Here is a 23600-nt window from a genome sequence, read left to right as displayed (position 1 = left end):
CGGACATGCCTCTTCCTTTCCAGATTGAAGCTGAACAATAAGTGTGTTCAGAGGAAAATAGTGTTTTTGGTGTCTCTCACTTCAGATTCAGAATAATTTTATTTGCACATACAGGAAATTGACTTGATGAGGTTGGTGCATACGACATAAAAAACAACAATATATAAGCATATAAGAGAGTAGCAATAAGAGAGTAGTTATAAGAGAGTAGCAATAAGAGAGTAGTTATAAGAGAGTAGCAAAAAATCAGAACAATAACTTATGTAGGCTGTGCGAGGTAAGAGGCAATGAGGCTAGAGGCTGTGAAGTGGGGATGGGGCATGTACACTATAAATGTAAATAATATACATTATTCCTTATTTCTTATTACTTCCCTCCTTATTCCATAAATTATTCCTCCATTTGGAAAGAGGGCTATTTGAGTCAATAATAAACCCTCAAGTTTCTAAATTGTTATCTTGGACTTGTAAGGGTACAAGAGAACAAGGCAATTTAGGCCTACCTTATCAAATTGGGATATTCCTGACTACTGTTTCAGTCAAATCCGGCACCGTGTAGCCAATGCCTATATCTCTTTCACTTAGATTTTACATTTCTTCTATGCAACAACATCTGATATGGACTAGAGCACTGGACAGATAAGAAGTAAAGTTATGTAAGTTATGGCCTTCTGTAATGGTTGACAGCAGCAAGAGATTCCACTGACTCAGTTGCTCTTCTGTCTGTAAGGAGTAAAGATCTAACCACTATGAGTCTTAAAACAGATCCGACGGTCCCAGGATTAGAGGCATCCACAGGGATCTTTACTTTAATCTGAATGCTGTATTATACCCCGACATTAAGCCTGTTAATTGAGGCCAGCCATTGGAGGTGAAGGACTGTGAGAAACTCGATTAAAGCCACACTGGGAGAGGAGCAGGCATGGCCCCCTCTGCTCCCTTCTCCCAGCCATCATAATAGGCCTCAGTGCCCTCACAAACCCCTGCTGTGAACAGGCCTTTGCCTCCAGCCACCCAGCCAGCATGCAGCCCTTCTCACAGACTAGGTCACCACCACAGTCCCTCATAGCCATCGTGGCCTAATGATGTGCCGTCATAGCCCAATTGTGACTCCAAGCATGCATACGGACGGTACTGTAGTTCCTTCATGACAGAAGATCTGTTGGGAAAAACCCTTCTCCCTGTCAACTGTGTGGGTATTAGGAAGGTATGTAGCCTATATCCCTGATGAAACAGCTGCTTTGAAGTGTTATCAACAGACTTATGATCTATGGCTGCTGTATAGACTGGTTGTCTAAGATATTTAGCTCTTCAAAGCACTCTATCTAGACACTCTGTTTAAGTGGAGAGATCGTGAAGGGGGACTGAGGGAACCATACGTCCCTACCCATCTATCTCCAGCTACTTAACATTACTTGTTTAGGGAACCTCCCTTGTTCCATGTGAAGTGTTGTTTTGCCTCAATGGAAGATTAAAGTTCTCCCTTAGTATGGATGTTAGATATCCCTTGAAAATAGACTTGGATTTACCAGTCAGCTGGGACGCATCATCAGTGATGGAACCTGGGGTCACTGGGTGTTTCGGGTCTTTCAATATCAGACACCCTCGCCCAGGCGACCCAGCTGGGGTTGATCAGACCCCTCAAAACCTTGTGGTTTTCTCTGCGGCATCAGTAGCGGATCTCATGGCCTTCCTCTTAGCATCCCTGGTGATGCCCAGTAGCGTAAACACTTGGCAGAATGAACGCCCTGCAAATCCTCGGCAGCCCACCTCCACAGGCTCACAGCGAGTTCGCCATCCCTGCCTTCTGCACTCTTTCACGAGCTTCTGGTACTTGGTGCGCTTCCTCTCGTTGGCCTCGTCCATATGTTCTTCCCAGGGCACTGTGAGTTCCAGCATGATCAGTTGCTTGGTGGAATTTGAGAAAATGATCATGTCTGGTCGAAGCCGAGTTGATGTTATCCGAGCTGGGAACTTCAGCTGCTTGCCCAGATCCACTTCCAGTTGCCAGTCGGTGGCCGTGGTGAGGAAACCAGGCTTTGCCTTAGTTTGTCGGTAGGGCCCCTGCATTCTACCTCAGCTGACTTGACGATCATGTTCATGGCAAGGGCGAAAAGGATGACTGAGATGGTGCAGCCTGTTATGATGCCTTTCTCAAGCCGATGCCAGTCTGATGTGCCGGACCCAGCAGTAACTCTTAGCCTGAAGTTACGTTAATAATCCAGAATAAGGTCCTTAATCTTGCTGGGAACATGATGTCGTTGTAGGGCAAGCTCAACGGGTTTGTGTGGTATGGACCCATATGCATTTGCAAGGACCAGCCACAATACAGACAGGTCTCCTTTGCCTTCCCGTGCCTCCCTGATGAGTTGTGTGGCTACACCGGTGTGTTCTAGGCAGCCAGGCACCCCATGGATCTCGCCCTTCTGAACAGAGGTGTCAATATAGCTGTTCTTCAGGAGGAACTCTGTTAGTCGTCATGACAAGATGCTGAAAAATATCTTGCCTTCCACGCTTAGCAGTGAGATGGTTCTGAACTGGCTGAGTTCTCTTCCTTGGGGATCCAGACACCTTCGGCACACCTCCACTGGGTGGCAACTCTTCCCCTGCGCCAGATCACTTTTAAGATCTTCCAAAGGCGCCGAAGGAGTTGCGGGTGCAGTGCTTGTACACGGAGTAAGGAACTCCAAAACTATCTACTTGGATCGTATAATCTCATTCACCTGCTGTATGTTGCAAGTCATAAACAGGAACACAATATCCTCAAATAATTGCCTCCACTTACAGCACAAATAACATGAAATATTAGCTGTGTAATCAGATAGCGGCGCATGTTAGGACATGTAAAGAAGGACTGTTTTTACCCACAAATCGTAACCACTCATTTTCTTAAATGCCTCAAAGTAAATCATTGTTTTGGGAATGGGGAAAAAAATGTAAGTGTTCGCTTGAGAATATGTCATACAATCTATGACGCTTTGCATACCTCCTCTTGCCTCTTCTTGTATGTTATTACAAAGCTATAGGATGCCTATGGGACTGAACTGCCTATGGGAATCGTCACTTATTGTGCATGTTAAGACTGACCTCATTTGACAGTTTACAGTACAGTAGGTTACACCGCTGTCACTGTGTTGAAGTGAACTGTCAGTCAATGTCAACAAGCACTGTAAATGCGTATGGACATTTTCTTGGGAGTTAATTTGCTTATAACCCTGGCATAAGAGGAGCTACATTCGTTTTAACACTGTATATGAGGGTTTGCACCAGATGTTGGGGTGGCTAATTGTGAGCTAGTTCCTCTGAGTCAGGGGGAACATTGAAACATTTGACAGGTGAACATGTTGATGGGTTGTAATGATGGTAGGAACTCAGATGAGACATGGAGAGACCTTTCCCGTGAGTCACTTTGCCTGCGGTTACACCAGCTCTCACTCAGCTAACCGCAGATGTCTGTCCCTGCTGCTATGTGGTTAAAGCGATGAGATTGATAGTGTGTGCCTGGTGAGCTGGCATATATGTGGCGTACTCTGTTGTTAGTTGAACTGTCAATTATCAACCATATTCAACCTGTATAAAGGTCTTTTATCACAGATATTTAGTTTACAGCTGCTGTCTGTGTCTATTCTATCGAACAGGAATTACCGGTAGCCTGTTTTTCTACAACTGGGCTAGATAGTAGTCGTTTTTGAAATCTCAATCTATTTTCCGCATTCCCTTCTGCCTTCCTGTTTGCCACTCTACAATGAGCACGTGTTAGCTTGTTATCACCACATGTGTTTCCTGTTCTCTTCCAGGATGACATGAGGGAGGGATCTTGGGACCGTCCGGTGGTCGAAGCACCCTCTCTGTCCTCCTGTCTATCTGCCCAGTACCTCTCTGTGTGATGGTCATGAGTTAGAGGGTCCTAGCCCCCCCCTCCCACTTGCACTGCTTCATGAGCCAGCAGGATGCAGCTGCGGTCCTCGCACTCTCTGAGCGCCTCCTTGTAGCCTCCCACAAGGGCCAGGCCGACAATGTGGTCCAGCTCATCAACAAGGGCGCCAAAGTAGCCGTCACCAAGGTGAGTGGATGGGAGGTTTTCGTATGTGCTGATACAACATTGAGCAATGGTTACTAGCTGAGTCCTATCAAATGTGTGTGTCTGTGTGTATAAGGAGGTGTTTGTATTGTATGTCACACAGCTGCGTAAGCCCTATTGATATTGTAATGACTATGAGTAGATACAGTATGTTTGTGTCATGCTCTGATTAGGTACCGACTGTACAGCACATGTCAAAAGGTTAGGGGGACTGGAGCAACATCATATGAAAATGATAATCCTCACTATATGTCATGGGTAAACGGTGCTAACTCAGGGTTGCAGAACTGTAAATCCACTCTCTACTGGTTGACTTGTAAAACAGTCTCATTTGTACAGTAGCACAGTAAGTGATGTGTTTTGACAGGAATGTGAGAGAAAAAGGATGCTTGCTGGCTGTCCATCAGAAATGAACAAGGCCTCCAGGGACTTGAACAGTGTGCAGTGGGGGGGGGCTTTGTCAGTGTTCCATCTGTCTATCCGCTAGCACAGCTGTGGGACCACACATCTGGGTACACACACAATTGTTCACCTAAGTTTGAGGTCGCACAACACACTGCTTGAAGGGTGCATTTCATGTTCATGCTATGTACATCAGGGGAGGCTAGTGGAGGCAGGAACCGGAGGATGAGCTCATTGTAATGCATGAAATGGAATTAGTTACAATTAAATCGTCCTCCGATTTCTACCTCCACCAGCCTCCTCGGATCTATAGTCCTCTGCCCTGAAAGGACCAGAGTTCCACTGTATTTATGTACAATTGTAATTCATTAATTATTATTTATTGTTGTTATTGTTATTTACAATTGTATTCTTACTAAATGGTGAAACCAATATTTATATAAATAAAAGCTGACAATCTGTACTTTAACCTCTATATTAATAGTTCGATTTAAAATTCAAACCGTTGGAGTAAAGAGCCAAAATAAGAAAACAAACACAAAGCACTGTATGTGCACAAACTTAACATAACTAGTATATGGCTGTTTGTACAGTATGAATCATGAATTTTACAACAATATCATTATGATTTTACAACACTTTATGTGGCATCTCCAAAGGACAGAGTTAATGTACAGTATCGGTGTGCTGTGCATTGGTTAGGCTATAGCCAGCTGTGCTTGATTCAACCCATGTGCGCAGTACAGTACAGTATGTAAAGCAGCCCATCTCTGTGTTTCAAAGCAGCCGTTGTTAAGAAGATAAACCTGAGGTGTTTGATCAGAATGTAGGTCAGGGCGTCAGATCTCCACAGATCTTTAACTTTCTGAGCTGCAATATGATACTGACTGATAAGGCTTTTTTTTTTTCTTTCTCAACCACATAAATTAACTTCCTCCTCAGTGCAATGGTAGGCACGTCTCTGGGCACACAGAAAGCATTGAAGTCCTGTGTATTTTATTTCAGGATTCAGGAAATTGAATTTGACGTTCAGGAAACCAAATTCATGATGATGATGACATTCATTATAATGATAGGGAGTCCATTGATTTATATCCCTCACATACGCACGATTGAGGATGGCTCTGTGTTGCTGAGTATGTATCTACAGGAGATGATATCAGTGACTGTCATTTGTCATCTGCTATACGCCTACTTGACTTTTTGATAATTTTGTGACTGGCTGTATATGTTTTGGCTGGATGCCCTAATAATGCCTGAACCTAGAACATGAGGTTTGAGTTTCAGCCTGGAAAATTCCTCTGTTGAGGCAGGGGAGGGGATAGTAGTAGGGAGTGAGATGTAAAGTGTCAAGTGTTGGATGGATGGTTTGGTTAGGAGAATGAGAAAGAGGGAAAGGACATGGTAGTGAGGTGAAGTGAAACTTTATTTATATAGCGCCTTTCGTACATAAATGCAACTCAAAGCACTTTATGTACTAAATATACTAAAGCAAGTATGGTAGAGGAAAAGGGGCAGAGAGAGAAAGAGAGAGAGAGAGAGAGAGAGAGAGACACACACACACACACACACACGCCAGTCGGGTCATGCCAGGCCAAAAGAGCACAGAGTGCAGCCTACCCTGTCCAGGTCCAGTTAGCAGGAGACTCTCCCTCTGGGCTGGACTGGTGTTGACTGCTGCTGTACCTGAGACAGTCCTGTGGCAGCCCTCCAAAACTGGCCTGGTGAAACTCAACCCCAGGAACACATGAATGCCAGACTCTGCAGAGCCGCACCCATGATAGCCAAACACCCACCGCTTACAGGCCTGTGCTCAAATTAAACGGCATTGGGGAAGAGGGTCATAATAACATGGCTGTCTTGATATGGTTCTATGTGGACGCACGCCTGACCTGTAATTAGGCTACATTGTATTAACAGAGACAGCGGAACAAATATGGCTGCCAGCAACATGTTTTTGGCAGTAGATTTCCCCCCCGAGCTGCACGTTAGGGTTTATCTAACTGACTTACAGTTATAGTAGTACCGTACATGGAGAATCCAGGTCAGATCAGGGTCAGTGTATAATGTTTTGAGATTACTTGGAGCATTAGTTTACATTAGCTCGACTTAAGCCTCTTTAGGACAATTTTAAATCTCTCTCAATTGCTATGAGGAAAGGCACATTCCAAGAAGAATGTCCATGCTTTTAACATCTCTATCCATTATCTCATCCGCTACTTCATATGATTGTAATGTGTTGTGTATCACTGCATTGGCCATCAATCCATTATCATGGAAAAGATAAACCTCTTTAATGACAGATATTCGTTCCATGGCTGGCTGGCTGGCAGGTCCAGAAGTGTTTGTCCTAAGAGCTGGAGAATGGAGGTTTATCCTTGTTCCCTGCGTTGCATGACCAGCTGCAGAGGTTCCATGTCTGTCTTTTAAATCATCATCGTGGATTAAACACTTGTTTGTTTGCCTCACTCATTATTCAAATGGATTGTGCTTCATGACAGATTGCAGGCGTACCGCTGTGCTGGGACTGCGACATATGGCATGGCCTCTCTCCCTCTATCTCTGTCTCTCTCTGTCACGGTCTGGTGGGCACGGTCCGTTTAGTGTCCCCCTCTGGTATTTCTGTGTGCGTGTGTGTGTGTATGTGTGTATGTGTGTATGTGTGTATGTGTGTATGTGTATCAAGATTCAAGATTCAAGATTGCTTTATTTTCTGTCCTTTGACAGGCAGAAGTGCAGTTCAAGAATACAGTTTCCAGTATGTGTGTATGTGTGTGTGTGTGTGTGTGTGTGTGTGTGTGTGTGTGTGACAGTGTGTTCTGTGTGGGCTTCAGTTTCTCCTGGATGTGTGTGTGTGTTAACTTAGAATGTGTGTTTTGTGTCCGCAGTACGGCAGGAGTCCCCTGCACCTGGCCTCCTACAAGGGCCACATTGAGGTTGTGCGTATCCTGCTGAAGGCAGGCTGTGACCTGGACATCCAGGACGATGTAAGTACCAGGACCCAAGAGGCTTCTTACATACTGGGTTTCATTCTCTCTCTTTCTCCTTTTTCCATACATCTCAAGCTTGCACTGCAATCAGTCATGACTGTGTGCGGATGGAACATTGCCTTGATTTCTCTGTATTTGCATCATAACATATGCAATTAGAATCACCAATTGTATGTCCTCTCTATACATTCATTAAATCAAGCACAATAATTCACAGATGATGATAAGCTTCTTCTGTATACAAAACACTTTTTTTGAAACACACAACTGAGCATGAGGATTCTGGGACTGGCTGGTGTGTTGTTTGATTGCAGTGTGGTGTTTTCCTGGCGGACACCCTTTTCATTCCTCTTGAGTGTCTGTCCCACTAGTGGAGTAATGACCTCCAGTGGTCTAGAGTGGGATTATTTGGACTGCCAGCTTGAGGGATCCAGCAGCCTTCCTCCGTGGTCAGCCTCTGGGTGCAAGTCACCCCTCCCCACTGATCATGGCCAAAATCTCTGGCTCTCCCAAATTCTCTCTGTCTGGTCAATGAGCTCCCGAACGGGCCGCAGCGCATCCTCAGCGGCCAGGGGCAGCAGACATAGCAAGCAGCAGGAGGAGCAGGAGGAGGAGGGGAGAGAGAGACGACAGTGGAGGAAGGCTGGAAGAGAGCCTGGAAGATCAGGGAGAGTGAAGGAGGTTAGAGAATCCTACTCTGAGCCAGTGGAAATCACACCCCCACCTTGCCCCACAACCCCTCCCTCCCCCCCCCCACTACTACTGCACGCCTCCGGTGCTCTGCTCGGCACACCTCTTATCTCGCTTGGAATGACGAGCCCCCCCCCCTCCCCCCCGCCCCCCCCCCCTACCCCCTCCTCTCGAGGAAATCTGTGCTTCTTGCTCTTTCTTATACTCTTCTCATGTCAAACCTGGCCTGCTAAACATCAACGATAATCTGCTTTGTGTGAGCAGCGTTTCTCCGTGTTTACAAGAATTCCATTTATGGCAAAAAAAAAGACATAAATGAGAGATGAGCTGAGAGCTTTCTGACTGTTTGCTGTATGCTTTTTTCTGCTTTGTATGGATAACACACACTTGAGACTGTGATTGTGTTAGTTAGAGGCTCATGTGGGTTAGGCTGCAATGTTGGATGAACTGTCTTAACATCATTGTCATGTGTTGTGTCAATAATGAATGAATAACTGAAACACTGGAATATGCAGGCCTATCCAATGTGACAGACTACCAACCACATTTCTTGGTGGTAAGAAGTTGAAAGGGGTGAAACATAATGAACAGAATTGACTGTACTTGTCGTTGTATTACTCACTGTCCTCTGAAGACATTTACATTTAAATGTTTGGCATTTAGCAGACGCCTTATTCCAAAGCGACTTACAATCAATACATTTGAATGCTAAGCATGTGAATCATCAGTCCACCATTCGTAGCAGGAAGAGTAATCTAGCTCAGGCCCGGGGCCATTGATGGAAGGAAAAACCTTCTCCGATCACCTTCTTCTAAAACCAAAGACTTGTTGTCGGTTTTGTGTGGATGTGAAACCCTTAACGAAGCGGTGTTTCATGTGACTAATGTTGGCAGGGTGAGCAGACAGCGTTACACCGGGCAGCAGTGGTGGGAAACAGTGATGTTATCTCTGCTCTCATCCAGGAAGGGTGTGCTCTGGACAGACAGGACAAGGTAAACATCAAATAAACTTACACGCACGCACACACACACACACACACACACACACACACACACACAACCTCTGATTCCAGATTAATCTCTTTAATTACCCCGCTGTGTCAGGTATTTTCACTTGAAGAGAAAAATGCACGGAGAAACGCTGCTCACACAAGCGCTTTGGAATAAGTCAGTTGTATGACGATGATGATGATGATGATGATGATGATGATGATAATGACTAATCCAGAGGTTGGTTTCAACTTGACAGTAAAGCTCTCTTACTGTTTGTTGTTGTTACAGGACGGTAACACTGCTCTGCATGAGGTCTCCTGGCATGGCTTCAGCCAGTCTGTCAAACTGCTGGTCAAGGCTGGAGCCAACATTCATGCAAAAAACAAGGTAATGGGGCGCGTAAGTGGCGCAGCACACTAAGGCGCATACAATATCATCGCAAAATCCCTGGTTTCGATTCCGACCATCGACATATCCTGCATGTCATCCCTCATCTCTCCCTCACCCATCCTTCCTGTCATTCCTATTGTCTTTACCCAATAAAGCAGAACTGCCCTAAAAACACATAAAAAAACAACAACAACTACAGGTAACAACAGTACAGAAAATAAACGTACACTCTTCCTCAATTGTGATACATGAGTTCCAGTGAATAGTATGGATGGATGCTGTGTTTATAGGGAGCAGTACGACTGGGGGAGGGGGAGGGCTTTCCTGCACAGTGTTGACCCTGTCTCTGTCTCTCTGTCCATAGGCAGGGAACACAGCCCTCCACCTGGCGTGTCAGAACGGCCATGCTCAGAGCTCCAAGGTGCTGCTGCTGGGGGGTACCAGGCCGGACAGTAAGAACCATGTAAGTCCTCCCTTCTGTACCTGGCTGGGGTTTGTAGTCCTCCCTCTCTTTCTTGGTTGGGGTTTGTAGTCTCTTCCTTGGGCTCCTCTGCACCTCTTCTCAAGACCACCCAGGCTGACAACAACCTCTCTAACAGAGTACAGTTACCACAGCGCAGTTACGTATGTGCATGCTTAAGTAGACATTATGAAACGGTGTGTTGTTGCGCGTTTGCACTTCAAACGTAATCTCTTCGTCCTGGGTGATCTGCTCTGACTCAGCAAGCAGCACAACGCAAGATTGAGACCCTCTCACTGCCATGTGCCCCTTGAATACACCTGCCAGTGCCAGCTCTGTCTTTGAGAGTGCTCTCCATTGGTCTGCGTTGAGGAGACTCCAGCTCCATTGACTGTGACTGTGATGGTGATGAGGGTCGGCTGTGGCGCAGGAGGTAGAGTCTATTGATCGCAAGGTCGGCAGATCGGCGGTTCGAACCCCGGCTGGCCTTGGGCAAGACACTGAACCCCAAATTGCTCCCAATGAGTGGGCCGGCGCCATGCATGGTAGCTTGCCGTCATTGGTGTGTGAATGGGTGAATGAGAGGCTGTTGTAAAGCGCTTTGGAATAAGGCGCTATATAAGTCAGTCCATTTACCATTTATGTTGATTTGTTCCAGGTAGGTGACACGTGTCTGCATGTGGCGGCCCGCTACAATCATGTGGCTATGATTCGCATCCTCCTGGGAGCCTTCTGTTCTGTGTCAGAGAAGAACCAGGTCAGTCAGAGTTACGTGACACAGCCACAGCATCCTCATAATATGTCTATTTTGGCAATATTGCTATAATGACAAAAACGTCTTTGCTAAAGGTTCTTTACATGCCTAATTTGACGGTCTAATTGTGCTGGATATAGTATGTATGTATGTGACGGGGCGATGTAGTTCTTAAAAGCAAATGCTGTGAGAAAGCATTTATTTGTATTACATACAGTAAGAGTACAGCATATAGTTGTTAAGTCTCTCTCTCTCTCTCTCTCTCTCTCTCTTTCGGACAGGCTGGGGATACACCACTGCATGTGGCAGCAGCTCTGAATCATAAGAAAACAGTGAGACTTCTCCTGGAGGCAGGAACAGACAGCAGCATCCTCAACAGCGTGAGTGCCCAGGGCCATACTCTACCCTGGTAATGCTCACAAGCAGTCATGACATGCAGACTTTGGTTCTCAGTAATGGCATACTCATCCGTAGAACTTATGTACTTTGAGCTATCGGTGTTTCATTCTCACCTTTACCTCCGTGTCATATACATGTGAATCATTAATCTTTGCCCTGGAAGCCTTGCTTTAGTACAGGCTGATGTGACTCTTGTCTCTGTGTGTACAGGCAGGCCAGACTGCACTGGACCAGGCCAGGGACCATAACAACCCGGACGTAGCTCTGCTCCTGACCAAAGCCCCTCAAGTGAGCAAAGGGTGTCCCAGTCTGAATTATCTTGTACCGGTACTATCCAATTCCATCCCTTCACATCCGTGATCATGTGACTCAAATTTGGACTTGAATTATGGCACTCCAGTGTTTGACTTTCTCTTGAACTATATGATGCTTTCATATCATCGTAATCCTTATGTAATATAATTCCTGTGGGCTGGTAGTAAAACAATTTCATGTATGGGCAGAATCCCAGGGAGGCCATTATAGATGTGCACTGGAAAGTTTGACTTATCAGCAAAGTTGAGAGGCTAAGCTAATGCTAGCAGGCCACGTCCCATTAAGCTATCTCCATGATCGATGAACTCTTTAATCAAGAATCTGTGTGCACTGCTGGACATAAGCTGTCCATTTAAAACAGGAATTCCAACCAATGGCCATATTAACGTAGCCTTGGTACAGCCTTCCTCACACTTGACTTCATCTGTGTCCAGGTTCAGAGTTTCACCCGTGGTAGGAGTGTGAGGAAGAGGAGGGATAAGCTGAGGGCAGAGGGCCGGGCACAGTCTGTGCCAAGGGACCAGATGCTGCATAGTAAGGTACAGTACAGCTGGACACCTTAATGTATGCTTTAGCCTGGGAACGGGTTACAATCACTGTTCAGGTGTTTTACCAGCCAGATCCTGGGAGTTTTATCTAAAGGCTGAACTTAAAAAATGTGACTGACCTACTCAATACACTACTAAATGAGTGAGAAGTGTGGTTGTGCCATAATGTGTCGTGTTTAGCTTTAACTGGCACAACAAGGTTTATTTGAAGTTCTCCTGTTCCCAAATGCTAAATGTCACAGCGTTCCACACAGGACAGTGCGTCGGCTGCCGACGACAGCAGCGACCGAGTCGCTCGCAAACACACAGAGGCGGTAGAACCATCCACCAGGACGGCCCGGAACAAGAAGGTCAAAGAAAAGGTCAGCTATTACCTTGTGACCTCTCTGACAAGAAATACATAATTGTCGTCGAATACCAACAACATCGAAGCAGATGAAGTAATTGATGAGCTGTGGTGTGTCATTGCAGCCCTCTCTGTCAGACCCCCCATGCCGCAGAGAGAACAAACACACTGACTCGGCTCACAAGAAGAAGGGCAAACAGCCTGGAATCTCCCCAAAGCCCCTGCTCGCTCCACACAACTACAAGGCCTATCAGCTATACACCCTGTATCGCGGCAAGGATGGCAAAGTCATGCAGGTAGATACAAGTTCATGGTTAATACCTCCACAAATGCCCGGCGCGTTTGTTTGTATTGGAATGATGATATGACTTCATTATGCTTATGTAATAATGAAGGTTTTGGGTTCCTTACAGGCTCTGTATTATTCTGTTCTTATAGAACATTCACAACGCACAACTTTATTTAAGTCAGAGCTCTCTATGTTGTCAGTGTTGACTAGAGTGCTTTTGGTCACTGTATTCAGGCCCCACTGAACGGCTGCCGCTGCGAGCCCCTCATCAGCAAACTGGAGAACCAGCTGGAGGCCACCAAGGAGGAGATGAAGACTGAGATCCACACTGTTCAGGACCTGATGAACAACAAGATGGGTCAGCTGGACCGCAAGAACAAACATCAGGTACGGAGTAATCTCGTTGAGACCAGGGGCCTTATTTATAGAAAGTACTTAGATCAAATTTTGTGCCATGTCGTACGTAGAAAACCACGTCAACGTAGTGATTTAAACAATTCCAACGTGAATCGATTTGACCGTGGAAACGATCGTAGCTCTACGTCGGGTATTGACCTTGCGTACGCACATTACCTACTGGTTATGCAGAGTTATTACAGGCATGTGAGCCGTACTGCCTACTGTAATTCATGCAAGTGGCTCGTAATAAAATTAACGATGTTGTTATCAGCCGAGAAAATGAGTTTAATTCAAGATTTAAAGGGAACTGATGTTTATGATTGTATTTCAGTCTTTCTTTATATCCCTCCGGAGCTGTCTATCTCCCCTTCAACATGCCTAGTGCGTTCCACAACGGACCTTGCCCGGCCATGCGCTAAATTATACTGGATTTTCTCCGGTGTCTGGGAGTTCGCAAAGGGAGTTCGCAGCCATGTTTTCAATGTCACCTGATAAGAATAAGACCATTATATTATTACAGTATAAGCAGCACTCGAGTTGAGGGGGGATGAGGGGGGATGGCAGGTAGGCAGGGGCTGTCCCTTTAGCTGCCTGGTAGGCAAGCACCAGGGTCTTGAATCTGATGAGAGCTGCTATCGGGAGCCAGTGCAGGGTGCGAAGGAGAGGGGTGACATGAGAACATTTGGGGAGGTTGAACACCAGACGGGCAGCAGCGTTCTGGATGAGCTGCAGAGGCCTGATGGCGGAGGCGGGGAGCCAGCCAGGGGTACGATGCAGTAATCAAGGCGGGAGATGACCAGTGACTGAGTCAAGAGTTGCACTGCTTCTCTGGTGAGGAATGGTCTTATCCTTCTGATGTTGTAAAGGAAGAATCTGCAGGAGCGTGCTGTTGCTGCAATGTTCTCCGCACAATATAGTCAGTTGTCCAGGATCACTCTAAGGTTCTTGGCTGTCACAGTAGAGTTACAGTAGAGTTCTCCACTGTGATGGAGAAGTCTTGGAGAGGGCAGGCTTTCCCAGGGATGACGAGTAGCTCAGTCTTGTTAAGGTTGAGCTTGAGATGGTGGGCTGACATCCATGTCAGCGAGACATGCAGAGACACGTGTTGCCACATGTAGGTCAGAGGGGGGGAAAGACAGGAAGAGTTGAGTGTCATCTGCGTAGCTGTGGTAGGAGAACCCATATGAGGAGATTACCAAGCCAAGAGACTTGGTATAGAGGGAGAACAGGACAGAGCCCCGTGGTGAGGGTTCGTGGAGAAGACAGCGATTCTCTCCAGGTCACCTGGTAGGAGTGACCCGCCAGGTAGGAAGCAAACCAGGAGTGTGCGGTGCCAGAGATGCCCTGTTCTGAGAGGATGGAGAGAAGGATCTTGTGGTTAACTGTGTCGAAGGCAGCAGACAGGTCCAGGAGGATGAGAACAGAGGAGAGGGAGGAAGCTTGAGCAGAGTGGAGGGCCTCCGTGACAGCAAGGAGAGCAGTCTCAGTGGAGTGCCCGGCCTTGAAGCCAGATTGGTGGGGATCTAGATGCAGCTCGTTCAAGGGTTTTGGAGGGGAAGGAGAGAACGGATACCGGTCTGTAGTTGTGGACAGAGGACGGGTCAAGGGTTGGTTTCTTGAGGAGAGGCTTGACTTTGGCCCCTGGAAGAGGGGTAACAGTAAGGTTGGAAGTCTGGGAGGATCTGGTTGAGGTGATTGCCTGCCTTATTAGTTGGAGGAGAGGGTGACAAGGCATTCATTGCGATTGTTCTCTCAGGAATGTAACTCTATAAAAATTGTGATTGTGTGCCCAGATTCGTGCGCTGGATAAGATGACCGTGGAGAGGGTCTCAGCCGAGAGGACTGAGTGTCTCCACAGGATTGACGAGAGAGCCCTGCAGGAAAGGCTAGATGGGGATAAGAGACAGGTAATACTAACAATAGTGTCAACTTGAGAAGTTTTCATACTGTAAGCTAGTCAAAACAGTTAACATTTCAACAATACTTTAACACTTTAGTAGTGTTTCACCTGTCACTAAACCTTTTTTTTCCTTGCCCGCCTTTTAAGCAGGCCTCAGTGGTGAATGAGCTGAAAAGCTGGTGCATGACCAAGCTTCAGAACATTGAGGTGCGTTTCACTGGAGACCCCCGTAATGCCAAGCTCCAGCGTTCCTCCTCTATGGCTGACAGCCTATGTGACCTAGAGCCAGATAATGAGCTCATCGTGATGTCTGCTGGGCCTGGTGAAGGCACCCAGTGTCTGGCCCACCACACCACTTCACTACCAGAGCCCACTGAGATAGACTCCACAGAGGACGGCTCAGCCAACCACTACTTTGTGGTTCAGGTGGACAGCTCTCCAGGTATGGCTTAACCAGAACTTAGGGAACTGGCGCTCCGAATAAACATACTGTTCATCATGCACACACAGACACACAGGCTTATGTAACCATTAGTACCATGTAGCAGTATAAGTACTGTATATTATTCTTAGGTCATGCCCTATTTTTAAGTTAATAAGAGATTGAGGATAAGTTGGAACATTATTCCATGTTTATACATGTATATGTTTATATATGTATATGTATTCATTGCTGCCTGTAGCGGCTTTCTTTATTATGTCAACCCATGCATAACACTGTATTTACATTTAAGATGGCAATCTTACTGCAACAAATTTGAATAATCAGAAATAATTTATTTTGAGCTATGCTGTAAAGTCTATTTTAGTTTTACTCTCACTCAATAAATTATTTGATTTTCCTCTTGGAAATCCTCCAGATGGTGATAAACATCACAAGCCTGAGAGCTCCTCTCCCACTCTAGCTAAGTCCCTGTCTCCCCAAGTGGTCCGGCCCAAGGAACGGATATTAGCCTCTGCTGACCCCTGGAGGCAGGACCAGGGACTGCATGACACCGATACGCTGGAGCTTGGACACAGCAAGAGTAGAGGCAACAGGGCCAGCAGCCTTTCCCCTGCCACAGAGCGTCGCTGCAGCAGCAAGCAGGACCGGGAAAAAGACAGAGAGAGGGACCAAGAGCGAGGTCGGGACAAGGGAAAGCACCCCAAGAGACATTCCCAGGGCAGGACTAAGGCCAAAGGAGCCACAGGGAAGGCTGGAGGGACTCAGACTCTGGAGGTGTTTGGGGAGAGACTGGCAGAGCCCTCTTTTACCCAGGAGAGGGAGAACATGCACGCCCTGGAGGTGACTCAGTACTTCTTTGAGGCAGTGTCCACTCAGATGGAGCGCTGGTATGAGAGGAAGATCCAGGAGGCGCGCTGGCAGGCGGACCAGAGAGCCCAAGCAGACAAGACTGCAATGATGGAGAGAATCACCTACCTGGAGGATGAGCTCCGCATGCTTAGGACTAACAGACAGGACGACAGCTAACACACACTGTTTTCACACCTTCATAAAAGCATATTGCCATCTGAGGTCTGTTCGGATTACGACCTGCTGGATCCAGTGTTAGGCTTGCTCATTTGTCACTAACCACGAATTATCAGCACGGTATAATGCTTATCGTGGCTAATAATACCATGTCCACAGTCTGAAAATAATATCCATTTATTTGTCTGAGTAATTTATTGAGGACATTCTATGGCATGGAAATGTAATACAATGAATCCTGGTAAATATTGTATTTCTGTCTGGGCAGCTCTTGGGCTCCAGGGCAGAACTGTGCTTTGTAAAACCCCTGTAGATGTATGGTAGTTGATTAAAATGTCTTGTCATGGTGCCAACACACATACACACACACACACACACACACACACACACACACACACACACACAGGGCACAACTTCAATGTTATCCTGTTCTAAAATGAATGTGCCAACTCTCCATCATGCATTTCATCTTTATGAGACAGACAGCACTACAACACACAGGACAACATGATTCCAGCAATCTGCTTGTAGAAAAGATCTTTCTGTTTCAGACATTGCTAACTAGTATTTAGTAGCGAGTATAGAAAGACCACTGCATGCTGGAATTCAGCTTTCATGTGACTTATAAGGGCAACAAACTCACAAAAATACAGCCTAACGGACACTGTCTTAACTGAATTAAACTTGAGCTTTGATAACATTACCATTTATGAACTTGTCAATCCTCTATATTTTTCCCATAGTTAAAAACAATAACATCTTAATCCCAATACTTTGTTCCAGTTAAACAAATGTCAAATTAGTTTCTGGTATGATATTGTTTGCATGATGAAAAGGCAGACATGTGCTATAGTATTACTGTGCATACGTAAGCAGTTATGTGACACTACTGTTTTGTTCATGTGGTGGAGGTCAGTTGTGCATTGACTTCTTTGTTGATATTAACATGCATTCTGTGTAATAAAGTCAAACATGTAATGTACTGTATTTTTGGTATTAAAAAAGAAAAGAAAAGAACAATTGCACATCTGTGCTTTTTATATTAGACATGTAAAGTTGACTGTTTAAGGGTCATTACCTCACAAAACAGCTTTTCAGCCTAACATCTCTCCCAACATACTGTAGTTGTATAACATTATTGTAAATCATGTCAGTGTACTGTATATCACCTCCGATTGGACTACACTTACAGCGCTGAAAGCACTAGAGCATGTGTACTTGTTGACTATCAGCAATAGGACAACAGACATACAATGTACATTCTGGGCTTTGTGGCATATTTAAAGGACACATAAAGGATTATTTTATCTCTGGTGACACGACACTGTGTGTGAGAAACAGGACAACACTGGGCAATGAGCTGGCCTTGCAGAAGGCCTAAGCGCTTCCATGGTGAGTGTAACCGATTCCAAGTCGGCCTACTGATTCCTATGACACCCTCCATACTGTCCAACTAGAGTCCGGCAGCATGGCAAAGTTCCAGATGAGTACTTCATGAGAGGGTGGATCAACTCGGCCCCAATGACTCCAGTTTCAAGTGTCTCTAGCTTCCTAACGTCCTAACTCTTGGCTAATGAAAGGGATGTCTGTAGTTCTTCTAGGTGCATGTTTGCTTGAGTGATCATCATACGGATGGCATCCTGAGGATATGGAGAAGAAATGTTAGAACAACATGGGATAGAAAACAAGACATCAAAACCCCCCAATGGCATTTTCGACCATTTTAAGTACAATCTAGCATTAACTCACCGGATTTGTAGCGGTCTTATTCCTCTTGAACTCATCTCTCGCCCAATCCTTCAGGTATTTTCGGTCTCCAACTGCTGGTACCTGTCGTATGGTCCTCAACATGTTTCTGTACAGACCTAAAACCTTCTGCCTCTGCAGAAACTGAGATATGAACAATATCAAGGATCAAAGCATTTAGTAAATTCATGGCAAGCAGCACTTAAATTCTATGACATATCTGTTATGCTAACAGAAATCAGCATTTCTTTTGAAACGTGATCATTTTGTCTGCCCTTATTGATTTCGTATAAGAGGTACACAGGTTATACTTCAAAGACATACCAAACACCTACTTGCTAGCGAGTTATTAGCGACATTACATTCACCTGAACAGCTGCTAACTAGCTAGAAAGCTACAGAGTTGCCACAGAGTTTGGCAAACGATTTGCTTTTGGCAAGCGTGAATGTGGTAGATTAATGTCTACAGTATGTTCACGCTACGCTGGTGACGTTCTATTTTCACACTACAATAACGTTTCAATTTCTAGGGATTCAAGATAGATACCTGTTTCAAGGTAAGTGCTGCTGGGGGTAACCTTGATATAGCAATCATGCTAGCAAGTCAACAATGTCATGTTGTGTGTTAAGTAGCTGTTTTAGTCCTGACAGCTAAAATTAGAAATATACAGCATATATCGCCCCCTTGCGAGTTGGAGTATATTGTACGTCCAATAAATCTGAAACGAAGAAAACCAAGATATCACTTCATTCTCTAACATTCTCTAACATCTTTCTAACATTCTCATCAAAAAGCTCGCAATAATGTGGGCTACTACTATACTAACAATTAATCAATCAAATCAAGTGCTGACAAGTTTTAAAAGTTTATTATCATCATATGTGTCATGTCATATGATTGATGGATGGTATGAAGAAACATCTTGAATACTCATTTATGTTTGCTTATATTTATGTCCACATTAAAAAAACACCTTAGTGATAAACATTTCAATGCACAATCATCAACAATTGTAATCCTAACGGACACAACAGAATTTTTAAATTGATGTCCTTACCATGATGAACTCACCATATCTACAGTATAGATGTAAAACAAATGTAGTTGATACAGTATTGTCACTAAGACCAAATAATTGGTTATTGGTGCATTTATCAAAATGGATGTTAGCAGTCCTTGCTTTAAAGTGCATAAGAACTGAATTTCCACTAACCTTGACCTGTACACAGATTGTGTGAAGCTTCCCAATTGGGCAGAATGTTTCACTGATTTGGGGCTGTTTACATCAAGTAAACTATGGTGTAAAATGAGATGCAATAACATTTCTTCAAGGCACATTTTTTGGGTTATCAAGACCATAACAACATGCTTCTTTTTGCCATGACATTATGAAGGGATGCTTTTTACAAACAGTTGTGCAAAAACACAATTTCACAACACTGATGTGTTCACATCTAAGCAGAGAATGACATGATGATGAGCATTGGAACATTAAAAACATCCATACAACAATGAAGAGGGGTATAGTACATGGGGAAAGAGGTATTTAACATCTCTTCACTGAGGTTTTTCACACAGGGGGGGGAATCACATTTTTGTTTCTATCATTTGCTATAGACGTGCAAGTTAAAGCAATCCTTATTACAATACGAAAGAACTTCCAGAATTCCCCTGATGACAAAGACTTAAACAGCAGAAGTTGCTAACAAACTCTACAGTCTACTAAAATGAGAGTAAAAATAAGAGAAAAAGGCACATGTACAGCGGCAAGTCCGTCTTGGAGTCCTGTGAGTTTCACGCTGAGAGGCTAGCAGCAGAGTGGCATTGTGCAGTAGATGGCTTCTCTGTGGCCTATTGGTCAGTTGCCGTGACTAGTTCAAACCACTGCCTCAATGCGTCGCTCAGGGTCTCTGGCAAGGCGTTGACGTCCCGCAGGATGACGTAGAAGGGGAAGGGGAACTCTTCCATGTAGGAGCGGATATCCGGCATCTCTCCTGGGCCTTTGAATATGGGCACCTTGATGTCCAGGATGGAGTCCTGCCGGATACCAACAGAGGGAGGTCAATAGGAGCATTCACTTTACATTGTGATGGGCTCATCCATAATGACAAATGCGACTGAAACAGAATCACATTGACTGTATCGTCAAAATTAGAGCTGACCTTATTATTCGGTTTACTTATTGCATGGCATTTAGGAATTCAGCACTTCAGGCGAATAGGGCCTCTTCCCAAAAAAGTTTCCAAAAAGAGTTTCTTACCCTTGAGTTGGGGTTGTCTAGCACCACAAAAATGACAAACACGTTGGCGCTCCGAGCCGCCTGCACGGCTGCCGTCACCCTCTCCTTCCCCTCCAAGAAGAGACCCCTGCCGTCCGACACGATGAGCAGCAGCTGGGCTGTTTCTGTGGAAGGGGGACGACGACACAAAGACAGGTCAGTTTACACATCTGCATCTCTGGTTACAGACCCTGGGGGTGGCTGAGAGAGCTCAGTGAGACGCTGATACCGGCTCCAGCCTGTGATCTGCACCGCCGTTCTCTCCACAGAGGATACTGGATGTTAGTCTCACCAGGGGCACTGTAACAGGAACAATGCCCTGCCTTTGAATAAGAGGTTTTTGAGCCTCAGCTCCTCCAACTCCCTATCCTCCCACCTCTACAGTAAGGGCTTGTTTGTTGGATATAATATACAACCAGGCCAAGGGACCTCACATGTTCAGAGGTGGATGCAATCAACGGGCATTCATGAATAAGTCGCCACTCATTACCTGAGGTTAAGGCATTAATGAGATTTAAAAAAACACGAGCTAAGAAAAACATTTTTGAATATATATATTTTTAGAGAGAGAGAGAGAGAGGGAAATTCAAGCACTTTCAATGACCCATGTCTATTTTCAAAAACTTTTAAGGCCTTTTTTCTCTCAAATTCACTAACTTTCAAGGACCAGTGGGAACCCTGGTAAGTTCATGATTTGAAAAGGGATGGAGACGGAGAAGCACACAGTACCTGTGTTCATGGATCCAGGCGCTTGCTGCCGCGCTGCTATAAACATGTTGGCTGAGGTCTCCAGGAACTACAGGAGAGGAACACAATGTGTGGGTGTCGGTCTATGAGAAGAGTACCTCAACGTCAACATATCTCTTTTAAACAATTGAAATCTCAATGAGCTTGTTGCCAATGGCAATGACAGACTGCCGAAAGAGCTGAATTGGAAGGGGGAAAAAAACAGGAGGAAATTGAGGAATAAGGAAGGAATTCAAACCTGGGCTATCCTGGTCTTCTTCTGCTGGAACTGACAGAGCCTCAGTATCCTAGCACCTGACTGATCGTTGAACTGTTGCTGGAAGGGGTGGAGCAGCTGAACTGTCTCTCCAAAGCTGAAGGGATAACAAAGCACATATCTCATCACACATTATGACACAACGCTGTCAGGGGAGAGCAATACATTTCATGAAATGAATCGCTTTTTTAAGAGATCACTAGTCTCACCTGCATACTGACACCTGGCCGACCTCCAGGAGAGTGAGAGCGTTGACAATCACAGATAGAGACTCAAATGCCAGCTGCAGGACACAGGAGACAGAGGTGACACATGAGTGAGACATTGATGAGACACGGTGGAGAACACTGACTAAGGTGACGTTCCAACTCTTCCCTTTGAGAAGTCCTACCTGTTTGGAGTGGTTGTCCACCATGCTGGAGGAGTCATCCACGGCCAGGCAGATCTGGTACTGCCTCTTGCTGGGCTTGGTTCTCCTCAGCCAGATCTTGTCTTTGCGGAATTGACTGGCGATGTACGGGATGACCTTCCTCATGTTCAGACGCTTCCCTGTGCGGAAATCTCCTCTGTTGTGACAAAGAGCGAGAGATGGTAGATGAGAGTTTAGATGTGAGCTACGAAAGCATTTCCCCCTGTCAGTCTTTTGAGTATCATGCTATGGCTAACCGTGCTCCCTGCATGGCTTTCTGGGAAATGTAGTACTCACTTAAGCTTGGCAGCCTGCGTGGGCTCCAGAATGAGGCGGAGCTGTTCACACAGCTGCTGAGACAGGCCTGAGGTCAGCGTCTGGTACTGGTGCCACATGGCTGCTGCTGCACTCTCCTGGTGGAGGAGGGACACACAGTAGGAGTTACTCTCTGAGATCTGAACTTGCACAGGTCGTGAGGAGATAGGGAGGGTTAAGCTTGATTAAAATACAGTAAATGATTATTATTATTAGGAGGACAGTATTACCTCATCCTTGGCCCCAGGAGCCTGTTTCTGCCAAGCCTCCAGCTGCAGCTCCATCTCCCTCCTCAGCTCCTCTGGGTCTCGGACTGGTTGCTGGACATAAGACACAAAGAAACATTCAGCAGGTCTGATACAGACAAGAGTGCCCCATAGCTTGTTTTCCTGCAGTACTTTAACATACACTAACACAGGTCTCGGATCAGTCTCCCTGTACCTGCAGTCTGTCCACCAGCAGCTCAGGGACAGTGTGGATGGTGGACTCTGTGCTCCTCTCCTGGCGCTCCTCTTCACTGAGACCCTGTCTGTCCTTTGGCCTCTCCTCGTCCTCCTCACCCTGCATCTGGGCCTCCATTTCTCCCCTATCCAGACCTACAGGGGGAGAAGAGACCATAAGACACACAAAGGCAAGACAAGGCAAGTTTAGTTGTATAGCACATTTCATTACAACAGGGCAATTCAAAGTGCTTTACATACATTATTTAAAAATACAGCAAGCGCAGGATAGTAAGAAAATAAAAATTACAATGAATAAGAGCAAATATAAGAAGTACGGTAAATAGATAAAACATTTAATAAGACAATAGTTAATGGAAAAAAGACATCGATAGAAGTGTTTGTGTTTAATCATAACTGCTGCAAAACATGAAGGTTTTTAGCTTAGATTTAAATATTTTAAGGGTTTGGGCCTGTTTGATTTCTTCAGGGAGTTTGTTCCAGGAGCATGCAGCAGCGTGACTGAAAGCTGCTGCATCGTGTTTTGTTTTCACTCTTGGAATGATTAGCTGATTAGCCTCAGCTGACCTTAGGGACAAGAAGCAAAATGACACACACACTCTCTCTGACTCAAACACACTACAGCTGTGGGAGGTGGGATAGACGTAGCACCTTTTTGCGATGCTTTGGTAGAGTCCAGCTGCTCTGGCTTCAACTCCTGGGCCTCAACAGCCTTCAGGTCCTCCTCCTGCTCATCAGTCTCCATGGCAACGTCCTCGTCCTCTTGGTCCTGCTTTTGTGGGGCTCCCTCTGGTTTCTGTTGCTCTGCACTAGCGACATCTGTCAACAAAGGAGAGAGGGAGCCCATAGTGCTGTGTGACGCCACTTACTTGAGGAGGAAGGCTACATATATTGGATTATACATCGTCTAACCCGATCTTTAAATGGGCTGTATGAACACTGCGGTATGCGGTGCACGTCAT

At 45.5% G+C, this 23600-nt stretch overlaps 3 protein-coding genes across 3 annotated transcripts in view; 1 reads left to right on the top strand and 2 right to left on the bottom strand.

Annotated features, from left to right (window-relative positions):
- Window positions 1-7850: 7850 nt before the first annotated feature.
- Window positions 7851-16425, top strand: ankrd6b (ankyrin repeat domain 6b; the record flags this gene model as incomplete). Its single annotated transcript, XM_080525835.1, has 14 exons — window positions 7851-8153; window positions 9056-9154; window positions 9443-9541; window positions 9909-10007; window positions 10663-10761; window positions 11040-11138; window positions 11368-11445; window positions 11907-12011; window positions 12275-12382; window positions 12492-12662; window positions 12890-13042; window positions 14848-14961; window positions 15102-15396; window positions 15815-16425. The coding sequence occupies 14 exons, from the start codon at window positions 7851-7853 to the stop codon at window positions 16423-16425; spliced, it is 2433 nt and encodes an 810-aa protein (XP_080381961.1).
- Window positions 16426-16742: 317 nt separating this feature from the next.
- lyrm2 (LYR motif containing 2) lies at window positions 16743-18794 on the bottom strand. The gene is made up of 3 exons (XM_080525320.1): window positions 18719-18794; window positions 18175-18315; window positions 16743-18065 (listed from the first exon to the last, which is right to left on the bottom strand). Exons 1-3 carry the CDS (start codon window positions 18764-18766, stop codon window positions 17985-17987), a joined length of 270 nt encoding a protein of 89 aa, XP_080381446.1. The 5' UTR covers window positions 18767-18794; the 3' UTR covers window positions 16743-17984.
- Window positions 18795-19082: 288 nt separating this feature from the next.
- Window positions 19083-23600, bottom strand: part of mdn1 (midasin AAA ATPase 1) — a 47554-nt gene continuing 43036 nt past the window's right edge. The window contains exons 92-101 of the mRNA XM_080527704.1: window positions 23290-23457; window positions 22619-22773; window positions 22408-22497; window positions 22160-22275; window positions 21845-22019; window positions 21663-21736; window positions 21436-21550; window positions 21180-21246; window positions 20433-20575; window positions 19083-20209 (exon numbers count right to left, since the gene is read on the bottom strand). Coding sequence (XP_080383830.1) covers window positions 20024-20209; window positions 20433-20575; window positions 21180-21246; window positions 21436-21550; window positions 21663-21736; window positions 21845-22019; window positions 22160-22275; window positions 22408-22497; window positions 22619-22773; window positions 23290-23457 — 1289 coding nt within the window. The 3' untranslated portion in view covers window positions 19083-20023. The remainder of the gene's footprint in view (window positions 20210-20432; window positions 20576-21179; window positions 21247-21435; window positions 21551-21662; window positions 21737-21844; window positions 22020-22159; window positions 22276-22407; window positions 22498-22618; window positions 22774-23289; window positions 23458-23600) is intronic.

The sequence above is a fragment of the Nansenia antarctica genome, assembly GCF_963989245.1.
Source record: "Nansenia antarctica genome assembly, chromosome: 3".
Taxonomy (NCBI): Eukaryota; Metazoa; Chordata; class Actinopteri; order Argentiniformes; family Microstomatidae; genus Nansenia; species Nansenia antarctica.
Note: the sequence above shows the minus strand (reverse complement) of the source record. Positions and strands in the feature narration are given on the sequence as shown.

Bases quoted from the DNA above. Each gene is read 5' to 3' on its own strand.
- lyrm2 (XM_080525320.1), bottom strand. From the start codon at position 18,766: ATGATTGCTATATCAAGGTTACCCCCAGCAGCACTTACCTTGAAACAG. The intron at 18,316-18,718 runs GTATCTATCTTG...TTCATATCTCAG, and splicing joins CAGCACTTACCTTGAAACAG to TTTCTGCAGAGGCAGAAGGT. The intron at 18,066-18,174 runs GTGAGTTAATGC...CCATATCCTCAG, and splicing joins ATAAGACCGCTACAAATCCG to GATGCCATCCGTATGATGAT.